Source organism: Rhinatrema bivittatum, chromosome 2, assembly GCF_901001135.1.
Source record: "Rhinatrema bivittatum chromosome 2, aRhiBiv1.1, whole genome shotgun sequence".
Classification (NCBI taxonomy): Eukaryota; Metazoa; Chordata; class Amphibia; order Gymnophiona; family Rhinatrematidae; genus Rhinatrema; species Rhinatrema bivittatum.
Genome location: NC_042616.1, coordinates 393,768,848 through 393,787,737, shown reverse-complemented (window position 1 = coordinate 393,787,737; position 18,890 = coordinate 393,768,848). Strand labels below are relative to the sequence as shown.

The following is an 18,890-nucleotide window of genomic DNA, read 5'->3' as shown; positions in this document are numbered from 1 at the left end:
GAGTGTTTGAATTGTCAATTTTAGGGAGGATTGAGCAATCTGTTGGGTGGAGGCCCTGATTAACCAATCGTCCAGGTAGGGGTAGACGTGGACACCTTCCTTCCTGAGGAATGCTGCTACCACGACGAGACATTTGGTAAAGACCCGTGGTGCAGATGCCAGGCCGAAAGGTAGTACTCGATATTGGTAATGGTTTCGGCCCACCAGAAAACGCAGATACTTGCGATGGGATTGTGTTATCGCAATGTGGGTATAAGCGTCTTTGAGGTCGAGAGAGCATAGCCAATCCCCTCTTTGCAGCAGAGGGAGAAGCGAGCCCAGGGTTACCATTTTGAACTTCTCTTTTTGAAGGTACTTGTTGAGGGCTCGAAGGTCTAAGATGGGACGAAGCCCCCCTGATTTCTTTGGTATCAGGAAGTACCTGGAGTAGAATCCCTTTCCTTGCTGAGAGGGAGGGACGGGTTCTATAGCATTTGATTGCAGAAGAAGGAATACTTCTTGTTGTAAGTGAGCCAAGTGGCTGGTCAGACTCCATGCTTGTAGAGGCGGGGAGTCTGCAGGAAGAGTAGTGAAGTTGAGGTGGTAACCCTGTGCTATAATTGCTAGTACCCACTGATCTGAGGTGATCTGTAGCCAGCGGTCTAAAAAGTGGCACAGTCGACCTCCCACAGGGATGGCTGGAAGAGGGGTTTGGCACGTGCTCTCTACAGGGAAGTCAAAGGCCCGCCGCAGGCCCAGGGGGTGGGGCTACAGTAGGTCTTTGCTTCCGAGGCTGGCGTGGCTGAGCTCTGTTGGAAGATAGTGCAGGTCGAGGCTTAGCCGATGGAGGGTAATACCGACGTGGCCTAAAGAACGACTTTTTAGAGTCTTTCTTAGATGGTTGTTTGGAGGTCACATCAGATGGAGTGGATGAGAGTTGTTTCAACGTCTCGTGGTGATCTTTTAATTCGGCTACTATTTGCTGAATTTGTTCTCCAAACAAGTTGTCCCCTAGGCAGGGTAAATCAGATAGCCGATCCTGGACCTCTGGGCGAAGGTCGGATGATTTTAACCAAGCCCAACATCTGGCTGAGATGGCTGTGGCTGAAACTTTTGTGGAAGCATCGAAGATGTCATATGCAGTCCTAATTTCATGCTTCCCGGCCTCAAACCCTTTGTTAAGGAGGGCTAGAAGCTGTGGTTGATATTGCTCAGGCAAGGTGTCCGCATATTCTTGCATCTGTTTTAGGATGGCTCTGTTATATTGAGTCATGTAAAGCTGATACAAAGCTATGCGTGAAATTAACATAGCTCCGTGATACACCTTCCTTCCTACACTATCCAGGAATTTGTTGTCCTTGGTAGGTGGCGTTGAAGAGTGTGGCTTTAGACGCTTAGCTTTCTTTTGCGCTGACTCAACAACGACAGAGCGATGATCCAGTTGAGGCTTCTGAAATCCCGGTGCTGACTGGACAAGATATGTGGAGTCAGCTTTCTTATTGACTGGGGAAACAGATGAAGGAGATTCCCAGTTTTTCTTTAGAAGATCCAGAAACACCTGGTGAATAGGGATGGAAGCGATGATTTTGGGAGCATCCAGAAATTGGAGCAGTTCCATCATCTGGTGCCTGTCATCTTTTTCAGATTGTAGCTGAAAAGGGACTAATTCTGACATCTCCTTCACAAAATTAATGAACGAGAGATCCTCAGGAGGAGAACGCTTTCTACTCTCTGTAGGAGACGGTGGCGAAGGTAAATCCGTGTCAGAAGATGTATCATCACCCCAGGTATCATAGGGATCATGCGGGGCTTGAAGCCCTGAAGGTCCTGGTTGAGGGTCCGGGATATTAGGAGGAACCACCGAGGGTATTGAGTAGAATCTCGATGGCATCGGTGCTGAAGGCGGAGCTGGAAACGGCATCGAGGGCTTCGGTGCTGTCGATGGAATCGGTGCCGGCCTTGGAATCGATGGAGCCGAAGGATATATCGGTGGCGAGGGATGAGAAGGCACCGATGGGACCACCCCTGAAGGGGGAATTACGAACGGTGTTTCCCCTCCCGATGATAATCCTGTCGGAGACGGTGGTGTTGTCGGTGCTACTGAAATCACCGATGGAAGGGCCGTTATAAGCGCCTCCATGCAGTGCAGTAGCGGTGCTAGAGCTTCCACCAGTGGCTCGGTTCCTTCCTCAGTGCCAGAGTCGGTGCCGGAATCGGTGCCGGAGCCGGTGCCGGAGCCGGTGGAGGTTGGAACTTCTGCATCGCTTTTTCGATGGCCTCCTGGACCAGCCGGTCCAGTTCTGCCCGGAGACCAGGGGTAACGATACCCGGCTCGACGGGAGAGGGAGGCTGAGGCTGAGCCGGAGGGACCACCGTAACCGGTGGGATCACGGCTCCCACACCCCGAGGGAGTGAGGGTTTCCTCGGTGCCTGCGAACGAGACGTGGACGGTGCCAGGTCTGATCGAGGCTTTTTAGTCGGTGGCTCGGTCTGTACGGAGGTCGATGGTTCTGGATCCTCGACAGGCCGAGACTTGTGCCGTCGATGGCGATGTTTATCTTTCCGATCCCCTCGCCCATCCGGGGAAGGGACAGGAGTCGACGGCCGGGAAGTCATCGATGGTGGATGGTCACCGGAGGGTTGACGATGATGGTGCAACTTCGACGGTGCCGGTTCCGATGACGTCGATGCTATCGATGGCGTTGGGGTGCGAGCATGGAAGAGGAGCCCCATCTTCTCCATCCTGGCTTTGCGACCTTTGGGTGTCATTAAGGCACATTTGGTGCAAGTCAGGACATCATGCTCGCTGCCTAAACACAAAACACAGACCATATGGGGGTCTGTGATTGACATAGTCCGGGTGCAATCCGGACATCGACAAAACCCCGTCGCCATGGCCTTGGGCCAAAAATTTAGTCGCGGGTTTGGTGACTGTCGACAGGCCTCAAGGGCCAAACTCGACGTAAGTCGACCAAAAACGGCAAAAAACTTACCGGAGTTCCGCGAGGTGTAAAAATTTGTCGAAGGGAGACCCCTGAGGGGCAAATTTTCTTCAGAAATAAAATTCCGAATTCCTGTCAGGAACGTGGTTAAGAGCTCCTTTCGCCGCGTGGCAACTGCTGCGCGGAAAAAAGAAGACTGAGGGGAGACCCCTGCTGGCTGCAGGGTCAGTGCCGTGCTGGGCATGCCCAGTAGGGGTCAGTCAAAGTTCTGTTAAACTTTGACAGAAGTTTTCCGTGGTGGGCTCCATCCTCGATGTCACCCATTTGTGAGGACAACCATCCTGCTTGTCTTGTGAGAACAGTGTGCAAATCCAAGGCTCTCGTGCTAAACTTTCAAAAGGGAAACTTTGATAAAATGAGAAAAATTGTTAGAAAAAAACTGAAAGGAGCAGCTACAAAAGTAAAAAATGTCCAAGTGGCGTGGTCATTGTTAAAAAATACCATTCTATAAGCACAGTCTAGATGTATTCCACACATTAAGAAAGGTGGAAAGAAGGCAAAACGATTACCGGCATGGTTAAAAGGGGAGGTGAAAGAAGCTATTTTAGCCAAAAGATCTTCATTCAAAATTGGAAGAAAGATCCATTAGAAGAAAATAGGATAAAGCATAAAGCAAGTTAAATGTAAGACATTGATAAGACAGGCTAAGAGAGAATTTGAAAAGAAGTTGGCTGTAGAGGCAAAAACACACAGTAAAAACTTTTTAAAATATATCCGAAGCAGAAAGCCTGTGAGGGAGTCAGTTGGACCGTTAGATGATCGAGGGGTTAAAGGGGCACTTAGAGAAGATAAGGCCATCGCGGAAAGATTAAATTATTTCTTTGCTTCGGTGTTTACTGAAGAGGATGTTGGGGAGGTACCCATAATGGAGAAGGTTTTCATGGGTAATGATTCAGATGGATTGAATCAAATCACGGTGAACCCAGAAGATGTGGTAGGCCTGATTGACAAACTGAAGAGTAGTAAATCACCTGGACCGGATGGTATACACCCCAGAGTTCTGAAGGAACTAAAAAATGAAATTTCAGACCTATTAGTAAAAATTTGTAACCTATCATTAAAATCATCCATTGTACCTGAAGACTGGAGGATAGCAAATGTAACCCCAATATTTAAAAAGGGTTCCAGGGGCGATCCGGGAAACTACAGACCGGTTAGCCTGACTTCAGTGCCAGGAAAAATAGTGGAAAGTGTTCTAAACATCAAAATCACATATAGAAAGACATGGTTTAATGGAACAAAGTCAGCATGGCTTTACCCAGGGCAAGTCTTGCCTCACAAATCTGCTTCACTTTTTTGAAGGAGTTAATAAACACGTGGATAAAAGTGAACCGGTAGATGTAGTATACTTGGATTTTCAGAAGGCGTTTGACAAAGTTCCTCATGAGAGGCTTCTAGGAAAAGTAAAAAGTCATGGGATAGGTGGCGATGTCCTTTCGTGGATTGCAAACTGGCTAAAAGACAGGAAACAGAGAGTAGGATTAAATGGACAATTTTTTCAGTGGAAGGGAGTGGAGAGTGGAGTGCCTCAGGGATCTGTATTGGGACCCTTACTTTTCAATATATTTATAAATGATCTGGAAAGAAATACGACGAGTGAGATAATCAAATTTGCAGATGACACAAAATTGTTCAGAGTAGTTAAATCACAAGCAGATTGTGATAAATTGCAGGAAGACCTTGTGAGACTGGAAAATTGGGCATCCAAATGGCAGATGAAATTTAATGTGGATAAGTGCAAGGTGATGCATATAGGGAAAAATAACCCATGCTATAATTACACAATGTTGGGTTCCATATTAAGTGCTACAACCCAAGAAAGAGATCTAGGCGTCATAGTGGATAACACATTGAAATCGTCGGTTCAGTGTGCTGCGGCAGTCAAAAAAGCAAACAGAATGTTGGGAATTATTAGAAAAGGGAATGGTGAATAAAACGGAAAATGTCATAATGCCTCTGTATCGCTCCATGGTGAGACCGCACCTTGAATACTGTGTACATTTCTGGTCGCCGCATCTCAAAAAAGATATAATTGCGATGGAGAAGGTACAGAGAAGGGCTACCAAAATGAGAAGGGGAATGGAACAGCTCCCCTATGAGGAAAGACTAAAGAGGTTAGGACTTTTCAGCTTGGAGAAGAGACGGCTGAGGGGGGATATGAAAGAGATGTTTAAAATTATGAGAGGTCTAGAACGGGTGGATGTGAATTGGTTATTTACTCTTTCAGATAGTAGAAAGACTAGGGGGCACTCCATGAAGTTAGCATGGGGCACATTTAAAACTAATCGGAGGAAAGTTCTTTTTAACCCAACGCACAATTAAACTCTGGAATTTGTTGCCAGAGGATTGGCCACTGTTGGAAACAGGATGCTGGGCTTGATGGACCGTTGGTTTGACCCAGTATGGCATTTTCTTATGTTCTTAATTTATTAGAAACCCCAATGACTGAAGACAAGTTATAGTCTGAGTCGTGTGAGTTCGAAGGGGAGTCAGATCCGAAGCTACCAGTAGCCAGTCGTCTAGATAGGGGTATATTTGTTACAAATGGGCACTGGTAGGTGTAGTGGACACCACCTTCAGGGGTGTCTCAGGGTGGAGAGAGACAAGAATGCAGTAGAGTCTAGTTGCTGGCTGGTGCAAGCAGGAAATGGATACTAACGGGAACTGTGAAGGTGGGAACTGGCTAGAGAGAGTCTAATATAGGCTGGAAGAATCTGATACAAGGTGCATGGAGGTAAGGGTGAACTTGAAATACTGGAACAGCATAGAGGTATGTATGAAAGTGAATGCAGGTAAAGGTGAACAGAAAACTGGAATTTGGTGCTGGTAAGGGTGAATTCAGGAACCGTGCAGGTCAGAGTGATACTGACTGGAGGTATAAGTGACTGGACTGAGGGAACCCAGGGAAACAAGACTGACAAAGAACTAGACAGACAAAGCAGGACAGCACTAATACTGAACATGAAACACATAAGCCCGAAGGCAGCGGAACAAGGCACAAGCCTGAAGCAGTAAGGTAAGGCAGGAAGCCTTACTGGTGGGGGTGGCTCGGGGATGCTCAAAAAGCTGGTGCCTGTTTTTGAGGCATCGGAGTTGATTGTTTTTGCAGACGTTGTGGTCGAGGACGTGCACGTGATTGTTGAGTTGGGGGCTTGATATCGCTGTTGCGAGTAGCTTCGTGGGCGATAAGATTGGTAAGGCCGGAAAGTAGGTCTTTGGAACGACCTTCTTCGGTAGGTAGGGAAATATTTCTTGTAGGATGATTGAGAATCCGTAGGTGTTGTGAGAGCTAAGACTGCAGTTTTTTGGTCTTTTAGGTATGCAACCATTTCTGAAAATTTGTCCCCGAATAGGCTGTCACCCATACAAGGAATGTCGACCAATTTATCGTGCACGTCTTCACGTACTGTGCTAGCTCTTAACCAGGACATTCTGCGGGCTGCGATGGCTGTTGCAAAGGTACATGGGGAACATTCGAAAGATTCGTATATTGATCGCAGTAAATGTCGTAATCCTTCCTCCATATCAGTAAATGGTTGAGGTAAAGAATCATCAGAGGCTATGCAAAAGGGTCTTAATTTTTGCAGAGTTTCAAACAAGTATTGGACCATATAGAACCGATGGTGCTGAATCTTTGTAGATAGCATGGACGAATGGTAGATCTTGCGACCAAAATCATCCATGGATTTATGCTCCTTTCCAGGAGGGGAGTTAGCATGTAGTTTAGAACGCTTAGACTTGGATAGAGCAGACTCTACTACAATGGAGTTATGAGGCAATTGTACTGAGTCATATATGGTGGAATTTCGCATTCTATATTTTAAATCAATCTTTCTGGACGCAGGTCCCGTTGAGAATGGTTTCTCCCACATCTTGTATATAACAGAGTTTAAAACCTCATATGGGGGTAAAGCAGTAGGTTCTGGTGGCATATTGAAGATTTTTAAGATGCCAAGAACCTCTGACCTAGGGTCTGGAATTGTTGTGGTTTGTATTTGTAGAATATTCCCCACCTTTTCTATGAATTTCGCATATGTTGAGTCTTCTAGTGGGGAATAGGGTTCTGGGAGGCCTTCTGGAGGGTCTGAAGGCATGCCTGTGGATGAATTAGGTGAAGACGTGGAAGTGTCTGAAAAAGGAGTATCAGGTCTTGCTGGGGTTGGAGACAACACCAGTGGAATAAGTTGATAAGGCCCAGGAGAAGCAGGTGGTGAAGATGGGGCCACCGGCAGTAGATAAGAAGATTGTAAATCTTGAAAAAAGGTGTTCAATGCTTGAGAAATCTGTGCATTGCCGTGGAGGCCAAATGGGTTTGTGGTTGGAAGGAAAGTGGCGTCTGTGGAATTACTGGCAGAGGAGGCACAAGAGATGCCATTGAATGTTCTCGAGTAGTGTGCGGAGTGGGATGCACTGGAGATGCCCCACTAGAAATTGAAATGTCCACAAAGGATGGAGCTCTAGAGGATTCAGAGTCGAACGAAAGTTCTACTTCCATATCCAAATTTGGCCTTGGGTTAATGGAAAGAAATGACTTTTGAACTACATGTTTTGTTTTATGTGTATTTTTTTCTAGGCTGAGGCGCAGTTGGTGTACTATGTGTGCTTTTGCGCCCATGGTGCTCTGATGTAATTTGATGTGACTTTGCGCCGTGTGGTTTCAATGCGCCATGTGGTTTCGACACGTCGCGGTGCTTTTCTCCGCCGTGTTGCTTCAATGCGGTATGATGTGTCCGCGAGGCGCCAATGCGCTGTGGTTCGTCGTGTGGCGTCGATGCACCGATGTGCGTCGATGCACCTTGCTTCTTCGATGCTTCAGGATGTTGAGGCGGAGGAGGCTTCGATGCGCTGTGCTCTGAACATTTACCCTCATGAAGTCGGCACTTCGAGGTAGAATGCGTCGAACGTCTCTGCGATGTAAGGGGGTAGCGGGAATAGAGCCCTGACTCCTGGCAGTTGTATGAGGGGATTTAGGAGGAAAAACCTCAACCCCTTTTAAGGGCGCTGGGCGCTTGCCTGACCTTATCGATGCTGAATCCCCCGGCTCCGACGATGCAGGCCTTTTTTCCGGGCGCTTTTGAGTCTTCTCCGGTCCCGGAAAAGATTGTGTAGAGGGCGCTCTCAAATGGTCTGTGATGGACATAATTTTGCCACATTGGCTGTACTTAAACCCTGAGGGTTTAGGCGCCATACTGCCCCGAAAAAATTCGCTCGAAAAAATCACTGAAAAATTGACAAAAAAAACTTGACGAGGAGAGAGAGAGAGGGAACCTGGCATGCCACTAGCTCGCGGAAAAAAAGAGACTGAGGAGAGAAACGGATTCGCGCGGGAAGACGACCGCGCAGGCGCTCAGAGTTCAAAACTCTGACACTATCTGAGGGAAGCTCCGCCTACTCATGGTCGCGTCAACACTCCCAGACAGCATGGCTACTTCAGCCTGCTATCGACGGGAAACCACCATTCCTCATAAAATAAATAACATCATGAAATATAAAGCATCAATTATAATAGTAAAACCATTCTAATAAAAGAATATTTTAAAACTACTGATAAATAGAATTTCTATTAATTAAAATAATTTACATTTTTTAAAAATTTCCCAATTTACCGTAGATAGGAGATGAATTAGCCATGCTGACCCGCCCGCCTCCCCGGACAATTCTAGCACACCTACCTTGCTTTTATACTGACTGAGGAGCCTGAGGTGATCCTGTCATGATACAGGAGGGAGGGACTACCTAGCTAAAAGTCTTTGATAGACTTTGAGAGCTCCGCCACTTAGTGGCACGGAGGACATACCCATGCAGCATGACTAATTCATCTGCTATCTACGGAAAACACCATTTACGGTAAGCAAACTTGCTCTTACAGAAGTGAACAAAAATTGTAGAAGACAAAGCAGCAAAAGCTAGAGAAGCAAACACTGAAGAGCAGCAGTCTTTATACACAGGGCTCAATTCACCTAAATGGTTTTTTGGCATCCAGAAGGGGATAGCACTAAATATTTGGATTTTGCTGAACACCAATTGCTCCAAAAGGAGAATGTGACACAGAAATGAGTAGTCAAGGTTTTTTCTCTTTGTGTGTCTTATATACAGTGCACTGAATGATGCATATTGAGGCGGCAGTCCTGGCATCACTGGAGTTGTAGGCATGCCGAGGACAGGAGAAACCTCCTTAAGGCACTTGCCATGACAACCTGGGCCCCAGTGGGAGAGTTCTAACGCGGCCCAGTCGAATTGAGGCTGATGCGACAGATAAGCAGCTGAATTAGCCATGGTGTATGGAAGTCCCCAGCTGACGTATTGAGCCATTTGTATGTGTCATTAAAAAATGTTTTTGGGGGTTTTTTGCTCAATACAAGAACAGTGGCGGACAGTTCCTTTGAAGGCAGTATTAGATTGGCATTTGTGCACTTTTGTAGGACCGTCCATTCTAAAAGGGGATTGTCACTGTCTGTTTGTAAACAGTGGTGGGATGTGAAGTTGGGCAGTGATGACCCTACTGTTGGTGCATCGATGTCTATGAGAAGAACCTGATGGAGAAAGTCCATCCAAGCTGACAGTGCTCGGCTGTGATGTGCCCTTAGGGTTGCACATATCGTGTGCAACCTTGTATGATGGCTGAACTGCATAGAGTATGTTTGCTTGAGGATGGATTACTTTGTTACCTGACACCCTTTCGCGTTTAGAAAGAGCGAAAGAAACAGGTGTGAAGGTCTATGGGGTGACCGGGTCCGATGGGCACAGCTGTGTGATCGGCGCTCTGCCTTGCTGCCGAACTGCCTGAAGAACTACCGAAGGCTGTTTCTTTTCTCTCTCCCTCTCCCTGTCTCCCTCGTAGTGTCTCCCTGTGTTACCTCGCTCTCCTGCTTGACCGTTTTTTTCTCTTTTTCTTCTGTTTCTCTGTCTTTTTTGGTTTTCTTCTCCTTTCAGACGCTGTCCTGCATCGACCCCGAGGACCCGGAAGTGCTGCCGTGCTCCTCCCCCTTGGCTGACGGTGCTGACGTCACCGACGTCGGAAAGCGCGCCAAGAGGGGGGATTTAAACAGCAGAGAGGAAACCAGAGGCACCGCGTGCCGGCGTCGCACACCAAAGAGGCGCAACAAAGGGGCATGCCCTTTTGTACGCCCCTTCGTACACCCGGAGTAACCGAGAACGCCCGGACAATCCACAAGTCAAAACCAGTCATCTTGGAACATGGACAAGGAAGAAGAAGTACCAACTAAACAAGCAATCACTGTCTGCTTGAACAAAGGTAAATATGGAAACAATTATTTAAAGAACAAAACTAGATATATAACAAGAGAGACAAAGAAAACATCACAAAATAACCTTTTCAGATAAAAAGGACCCCTATTTCAAAAAAATCTGTCATAAACAACCTCCTAATGCTAACATTCCTCTTAGTAAATGCACAATCAGTCGCAAAAAAATTCCCAATCATCACGGATTTACTGTATGACAATAAACCAAACTTCATTGCAATAATTGAATCATGGTTAAAAAAATCAGAAGTAGTATTAAAAAATCAAATAGTACATAGAAATTACGAAGTGTTTTCAGTCCCTAGAATAAATAAGCGCGGAGGCGGACTCTTACTAATTATTGAAAAAGCCTTCAAATGTAAACCAAACCCAATAACACCCCCCCCCCCAAATCATGAAATTGCTATTTTTGATTCTAATTATACAAATATGCCTTATCTACTGCCCACCAAGCCTCTTAGAATTAAATATCTCACCACTAATCGAGTTTCTCACAACACACTTAAACATCTCTAAACCTACCACAGTGCTAGGGGATTTTAATCTTCACATGGACATCCACCCTTTATCAAATACATGCCAAACACTAATTGACACTATGACAGCATTAGACTTCTCACTAATAACGGACAAATCAACACATAAAGCTGGACACTCTTGATCTCACCTTCATCAACCACAACTGTTTAGAACACTTTAAAACTGATTACACGCAAATTCCCTGGTCAGACCACTTCCTTATTCATTCCAACGTCAAATTCCTTAAACCATAAACCAAACAAAATTATAAACCCATAGAATTTAAGTATCAACCACCTTATAATTTTGAAAAACTAAAAAACAAACTAGAAGAAAAGCTAACAGATATTGACTACAACAACTGCAATTCTGCTACGGAAACATGGTTAGACTCAACCAAAAAAATAGCCGATGAAATAAACCCCATCAAATCAATACGAAAAAAAGAATCAAAACAAAATAATCCCTGGCATAACGAAAAAGTAAAAAATGCAAAATGGACTCTCAGGGCAATAGAAAAAAGATGGAGAAAACACAAAACAACCGAAACCCTAACTAAATACAGAAAACATCTAGCTTTCTACAAACAACTAATCCTTAATGCTAAGAAAGAATACTACAGCAATAAAATAGAAAAGTTTGCTAACAACCCAAGAACCTTATTCTCAATAGTATCAAATGTCACCAATGACAAACAAAAATCACCTCAAAATCTACCAGAATCAAAATGTAATGAAATTGCCAAATTCTTCAGTGACAAAATTACAAACTTAAGAACCAAACTACCTAACACTACCAAACAAGAAATTAAAATGCAAAAAACAGACGTTAACCAATGGTCGTCATTTATTGAGATATCCGAGATGGAAGTTGAATCCATGCTAAAAAACCTAAACCAGGCTCCACACATAATCGACTCAATACCAACATCTGACCTAAAAAAAAACAGCTAACACAGTCTCCCCAACACTAGCTAAGATCATAAACCTATATCCCTAGAAGAAGGAACAATGCCAGATATACTGAAAGGGGCAATTATAAAACCAATCATAAAGAAAAAAAATAGTGACTCCCTGATACTGAACAACTACTGCCCAGTCTCAAATCTTCCCATACTAGCTAAACTAATAGAAAAAACATTACAGAAACAGCTAGCTGAACACCTAGATAATAATAACATACTTTATCCATCACATGGATTTTGCAAGCACTACAGCACTGAGATACTACTTCTTTCACTAACGGATAACATTCTAAGAGGTTTTGATAGTGGTAAACATTACATTCTAATAATGCTAGACTTATCAGCAGCCTTCGACACAGTAAACCATAAAATATTACTGAAAAGACTAGAAGAAATTGGATTACACAACAAAACAATAAACTGGTTCAGTTCATATCTAAAGAATAGGTTTTTTCAAGTTCAGATCAACAATGTATTATCAGAAAAAATCAATCTCAAAACAGGAGTACCGCAGGGATCAGCCCTGTTCGCAACCCTCTTTAACATATACATGCTGCCCTTATGCCATCTACTAGCAGGATTGGGAATCATACATTACATTTATGCAGACGATATTCAACTAATTATAAAGTAAACCGAACTGATTTGTAAACCCTTACAAGAATTTCGGTATATAAAACTGTTAAATAAAATAAATAAATAATTCTATCAATCGAGGCTTCCAGCGGCCCCCGCCGGTGAAGATGGACTAACGCACACCTGTAGTGCACAGGCGCTCAAGCCAGCGAAAGCACATGAACGGGCGTGCGCGACGTCACGGCGTACGTTCATATGCTTTGCTGGCTTGGGGACTCGTCAATTTGGGTGCTCAAGCCAGAGAAGCATTCTCTGGCATTCGCCGCCGGCTGCCCCTGGGAGGCAGGGGAGCCGCGGTGCGCGCCTCCGGAGGAGGGCAGAGAGGGCTGAAAGAAAGAAAAAGTAAGTTTGCTTTGGTTACACTTATTCACAATACTTTACATGTCGAGTTGCTTTTTGCCTGCCTTGCTTCGGGAGGAGGGGATTTTAGGTTTTTAGGTTTTCTTTTGGTTAAAGTTGCTTCGGGAGGAGGGGAGAAAGGAGAAAGGACTGGGGCTGCCCCGGAGACCGGCACCCATGGACGTGGCCAGGGCAGGTGAGCGGGGGCTGGGGGAAAGTTTGCCGCCTACCCTTACCCCTGCCTCTAACGCAGGGGTAAGGGTAGGCGGTAAATTAGCAGGTTAAACGCACGGCAAAACTGCGGGTTTAAAAAGCGATAATCGGGGCGCGCGTTACTGTATGGGAGGGAATAGCTAATCCGATCGTTTACATCTCATATACATGCCGCGGGCGGAAAGGGTTACCTATTGATTTAAAGAAGCGGTAAGGATGGGTTAAAAGGGATAGTGAATCGCAGGTTGGACTAATGTGGTCAAATTGTGAGTAGAAAGCGGGTTAGAAGCAGGGTAACCGCAGCTGCACTTTACTGTATTGGCCTGAATGCTTGTAGAAAGATGGATCCCTGGTGGGCCCATCCCGAATCTGAACTGTGTCGCTTGAGAGGTTCCATGAACCTGTCTGCACCTGTTAGTTGCATAGAGAACATTGTCAGAAAGTTATCCGTGTGAATCAGGACGAGTTGACTGTGTGGGAACTTCTTGAAAGTTTGAAGGGTGTGTATACTTCCTTGAGCTGCAGAAGGTTTATGTGCAGTATATGTGCGAATGCAGTTCATAGTCTTGTATGTGCATTTTTGAATGAGCTGCCCATTCCTTGAGGGAATAAGTCCTTGGTGAGTAACCCCTGATGTCGAAGGGTCAGAGATGTGAGCCCGTCGACACTGTGAATTGGAATAGCTCCCATTGTAGGTTCCTAAGTATGGTGGAGAGGAAAGAATGGGTGTAGAGAATGGATTAAGAAATGAGCACACTAGTATCCTAGAACAGGCAGGATTTGGCGAGTCATTACTGTGCTACTGTGATATCGAGTTGTGAAGGCAGAAGCTGGCATGGTTTCAGCTCCGAGCTTTCGAAGGTGATTAGTAGGTTCAGATTTGTTGAATTGGAGGCCAGTAGGAGCAATCGTCGAGATAGTAAATAGTCGTATTCTTTAACGACGAGGGTGTGGCTTCAATATTGCCATGCATCTGTTGAAAAACTCCGGCAGAAGCAAGGTCGAATGAAGACCTTGTATTGGAAGTGTGGTTGTTCGCCCGGAAACTCGAGGGAAATACCAGGAACTATGGTGCATGGATGTGTGAGCAAAGGCGCCCTGGTTTGTTTGTTTTTTTTTTATCCATTGCAAGTTCCGTGGATAAAGAGGGGAAAAGTGGACCTGAGAGAAGACATTTTGAAAAGTACTCTTCTCCTTTTTTTTTTTTACTGTCGTACTTACAGGATATGTCCCTGGGTAGGTGACAAGTGGAGCCCCGAGACGACTAAGCAAGTCGACGGAATGTGATTTTAAGGATGGAAGACAAGTGGGTAATCCGCATGCCAGATGTGGTAATGGCGGTTGTCTGATTGCAAAAAAGAAACCACTGGAGTTTTTGGGGTTTTTTGTTTTTTTAATATATATAGACATGTTGAGAATCGACGATAGCAGCGGATGGTGAGGTGTCGTAGCACGCCGGCGTGTTTCTGATAATGATTAGTACAAAGCCTCAATGGTGAGCAAGATGGAGGTGTATAATAGGAATGAGGCTTAATGTCCTCTTCTGTTTTTTTTTTTGCTCGGCAGTGGGCCAAGGTTGAAATCAATGTCATGACATAGATGGATGTCGATGCCATGACGCGTCCTTAAGCCCTGTGAACGGTTCAGTGAACTGAAGTTAGGAAAGGGCTTCGAAACTACATGTTAGGTTTCCGATTTGTAGGGAACCTCGCCTCCTATGACGTTGGAACATCACCATGCAAGATGACTAATTGTCTAGGCCTTTGCTGAAGCCGTGGAAGACACAGGCAACCCTTTGGAAATGGACTCCAGGAAGTATCCACATCAGTTTTTTGGTTTGTTTGTTTTTTTTTAAGGGATGGCTTGGAGGAGGAAAGTGCCATCTATCGAGGCCCACTGGACACGTGGTTTTAGCCCGTAGATTAGGAAAAAAAATATGCGCAATGTTCTGAAGGGAGGCTTCGAGTATTCCAGACTCAATGTCTGAAGCGTCCATGCCTTTTGTATTTTATTATTATTACATTTATTTATTTATTTATTTATTTTTAAAGCCATCCCGTGATCTATTAGCATAAATCGGTGTGGTCTGGACTGACTAGCCGTTAACAGTGTCAATGTAACCAATAGGGAGTGATGGAACAACAGCAGCATAGGACCTTAACGTTAAGGCCGTCGACTGGTTTACTGTAGTAGGGTACTGGTTCCACAGGTATACCACCGACGTGTAAGTGGACTCAGCTTGGTGGCTGTGAACTGTATGTGACCCGAGTACCCAGCTCGCCTAGGAGGTAGAATGAGTGTGTTACTGGTGAGTAGGCATGCGCATCATCTCTGGATTGCGTCGCGTGCAGTTACACCGCAATCTGTACTGTGGGCGGTTTGGTGCGTATATGATTGGTTCTGCTCTTTTTTTTTTGTAGTTGCGTCCATGTTCCGAAGCGATTGGCACTTCGCCGATGGCGCAGTACACTCAGCGCCTGCGCCGATGCTGAGGTGCGTCCGGCGTCTGTGCTGATAGTCAACGCGGCCAACGTATGTGCCAAGCAGCAGCACGTCCGGCAAATATGCTGATATCCAGTGTGCCCGGCATCTGTGCCGTGCCTCAGTGCGGTCTGCGCTCGTGCTGATGACTGTAATAGGTCTCGGCACGTCTTTATGTTGGCACAGCGCCTCGGCGGGCCGGTTTGCGCTTTATCTGTTGGCGCGTCAGTGCGCACGTTGATGCTCACCTTCATGCATCGATTGTGGATGCCAGGGCGTGCCCATTAGTGGGCCAATTCGTTTGTTTTTTGGGGGGTTTTTTGGCTCACCCGGTGCTCAGGCACAACCACTTTAATTTTATTATTCTAAGGGCAGAAAATTATTGTAAAACTAATACTGATTATGGATGCACAGCTTTCTTAACGCAGTCCTGGTTTCTGCCACAATAAAAGCAGTGTTTTACTTTGCAGTGTTTGCTGGCTCACCGGGACAGTTCCTCTCCAAGTGGGTGGGGCTACACACAGACCAATCAAATGCCATAGCTTTACAGCCTGGATGTCGCTGATGTTGCGGACTGGTGGGCAAGCTTGCAGCGAGGTCACAGCGCTTTACCAGTATTGCTGTGACACGCATCGATGCCGCCTGTTAAAGGGATGATGTCTGCGCGCCTGGCGCGCGCATCAAGTCCTCGGGCGCACGTCGATGCGTTGGCGCCCCCGGCACATGCGTCGATGCCCCCCCCTGGCACACGCATCAATGCATCCGGCGACCGCTTCGATGCTGGCAGCGTTCCGGCGCATGCATCGATGTCAGCGGCGTTCCAGCGCACGCATCGATGCTGTGAGCGTTCCAGCGGACTTTTGGCGCTTCTGCGACCTCGGCACCAGCTCAGTTGTTGGAGCTTCGGCTTTAGCGCAGGTCAGTTGGATTTTTGGCGCCGTTCTCAACAAGCTGGTGAGTGAGCAACGGCTGTGAGAGGGCAGTTCACCCACTCCCCCGTCTCTACTCGGTGCCAACCCGTGTAAACCGGGAGGTTAACCGAGGAGACGAAAATAGAGACAGCAATCTTCTGGTGGGGGGGAACCCCTGGAAAGATAGAGAGCTCCGCGCACTCTGCTGCACGGAAAACATTTGACTGAGGAGTCTGAGGTGATCCTGTCATGATACAGGAGGGAGGGAGTACCTAGCTAAAAGTCTTTGATAGACTCTGAGAGCTCCGCCACCTAGTGGCACGGAGGATGTACCCATATAGCATGGCTAATTCAGCTGCTTATCTACATGAAAAGACTATTATCCAAGCAGCCCCCACAACACTGATAACATACACTATTCTCAAGAAGGAAAGAAAATGCACATTTTCAGTCTGGATACTACAGATCTGTGACTTACAACTTGAAGCTGTTGGAAAAAGAAAAAAAAAACCAAATAAGGCAATATGCCTAGATACATACTCCTCCAAGAGTGCTGCATCCAAGTGCTAGAAATTTCATCCAGTGCACCATGTCCCCAAAGTTATCCAATCCAAGAATGGCTTTTAATTGTTCTTTAGGCAAGCATAGATCTTTCCATTTCTTTTCCAGCTCAGTAACCTCTACAGTGCCTTTATGGGAAAGCTATTAAAAAGGAAAAGCAAAGCTCTGTCAAATGCTGAAAAACAACAAGGAAAAATATCTTTAACTATTAACTTTCAAGTTCAGAAGACTGGTTTAGAAGACTAATCAAATTAGCCTTCAATAAGTATGCAGAATAACATTAAGGAAAATTAAGTGCTGGCAAACATGTCTACATTTATAGCAATATACTAAATAAAAATTAAAATTCCTCAAAACCACAGCTTAAATGCATCTTAACTTTCTTCCAGTACATTCAACTATTTAAAATGGATGGAAATATACTACACCAAAAGATAATTTGCTGGGGGGTTGGGAATTATGAAAAATGTATATATGTATGTGCCTGATGTACACTGCTTAGAATGCTTGTTCATATAGGCGGTAAACAAAAAACTGTAAATAAAATAAATGTATACAAGTCATTAAAATATATTTTTTCATAATTAATATTTTAAGAACAAAGTCAAAAAGGAAATCATATAGAAAAGCATCAAGCAAAACACAATTATTTTTCTTCCCAAATATAATCCCGTCCTCCTCTCTTCCATCCATCCACTCCAATGTTTCATAGAATGTGGGAAAAGACGAGCAACAAAACGTTTAAATAGAATAGCATCACATTTTCTAACCAAAGTTGAAATGGTTTTCAGATAGCTTCAAATTTCAAAAGAGTTATTTTTTATCTCAATTTCCCCATTTAATGAACAATCCTCAAACATTGGCACATAATAGACAGTCAGAGCAGGTGGTTTCTTCTAGCAAGCGACTAACTGAAATTATAATTTGGGTTATTAAAAATTGTGAGTCAAAACATCAGGAACTCATAGTCATAAAGTGCAATTGCTTACCTGTAACAGGTGTTCTCCTAAGACAGCAGGATGTTAGTCCTCACATGTGGGTGACATCATCCGATGGAGCCCGGCACGGAAAACATTTGTCAAAGTTTCTAGAAGCTTTGACTTGAACACTGAGCATGCTCAGCATGCCACTAACCGCGCGTCCACACAAAGTCCCCCTTCAGTCTCGTAACACAGAGAAAAAAAACGAACAGAAAAAGAAAAACAACAAACCGGCAGGAGAACCCAACTCCACGGGAGGCGGGTGGGATTCCTGAGGACTAATGTACTGCTGTCCTAGGAGAACACCTATTACAGGTAAGCAACTGCGCTTTCTCCTAGGGCAAGCAGGATGGTAGTCCTCATATGTGGGTGAATACCAAGCTCCAGGCTGTCTCTGCTAACAGGTGAGACCAACAGGTGCCGAACAAATTGCCAGCAGGCACAACAACAACTGTGGCTCTGTTAGTCAGTTGGGGACTGCCGGGCTTCAATCAAGGGTACTAGGCAGGAAGAATTGGGTTCAGGTCTGGAAAAGATTATGCAGGACAGACTGACCAAAGGCACTGTCCTGTCGTCCATCTTTGTCTATGCAGTAGTGGGCCGCAAACATGTGAAGAGAACTCCACATTGCAGCATGGCAAATTTTGACGAAGGAGACCACTCAAATATGAGCTACCGACGTCGCCATGGCCCGCACAGAGTTAGCTTTGATGCGGCCTGCCAGCTGAAGGCCTGCTTGCACATAGCAGAAGGCGATGCAATCCGCCAGCTAGCTGGATAAAGTCTGTTTACCCACCGCCATTCCCAGCCTATTGGTGTCAAAAGACACAAACAGCTGAGTGGACTGTCTGTGACCGGCTGCACGAATAGAATAGAAAGCCACGGCTCTCTTGCAGTCCAAAGTATGAAGAACCTGTTTCCCTAGATGGGAATGGGGCCTGGGAAAGAAGGTGGGTAAAATGATGGACTGATTGATGTGGAAATTAGTCACCATCATAGGGAGGAACTTCGGGTGTGTACGCAAGACCACACATGAAAAA

At 45.4% G+C, this 18,890-nt stretch overlaps 1 protein-coding gene across 1 annotated transcript in view; it reads right to left on the bottom strand.

The window, feature by feature from the left end:
• ROPN1L (rhophilin associated tail protein 1 like) overlaps positions 1–18,890 on the bottom strand; it is a 296,316-nt gene that overhangs the window by 156,281 nt on the left and 121,145 nt on the right. The window contains 1 exon segment of the mRNA XM_029590038.1: positions 16,850–17,011. Within this exon segment, the coding sequence (XP_029445898.1) occupies positions 16,850–17,011 (162 nt within the window).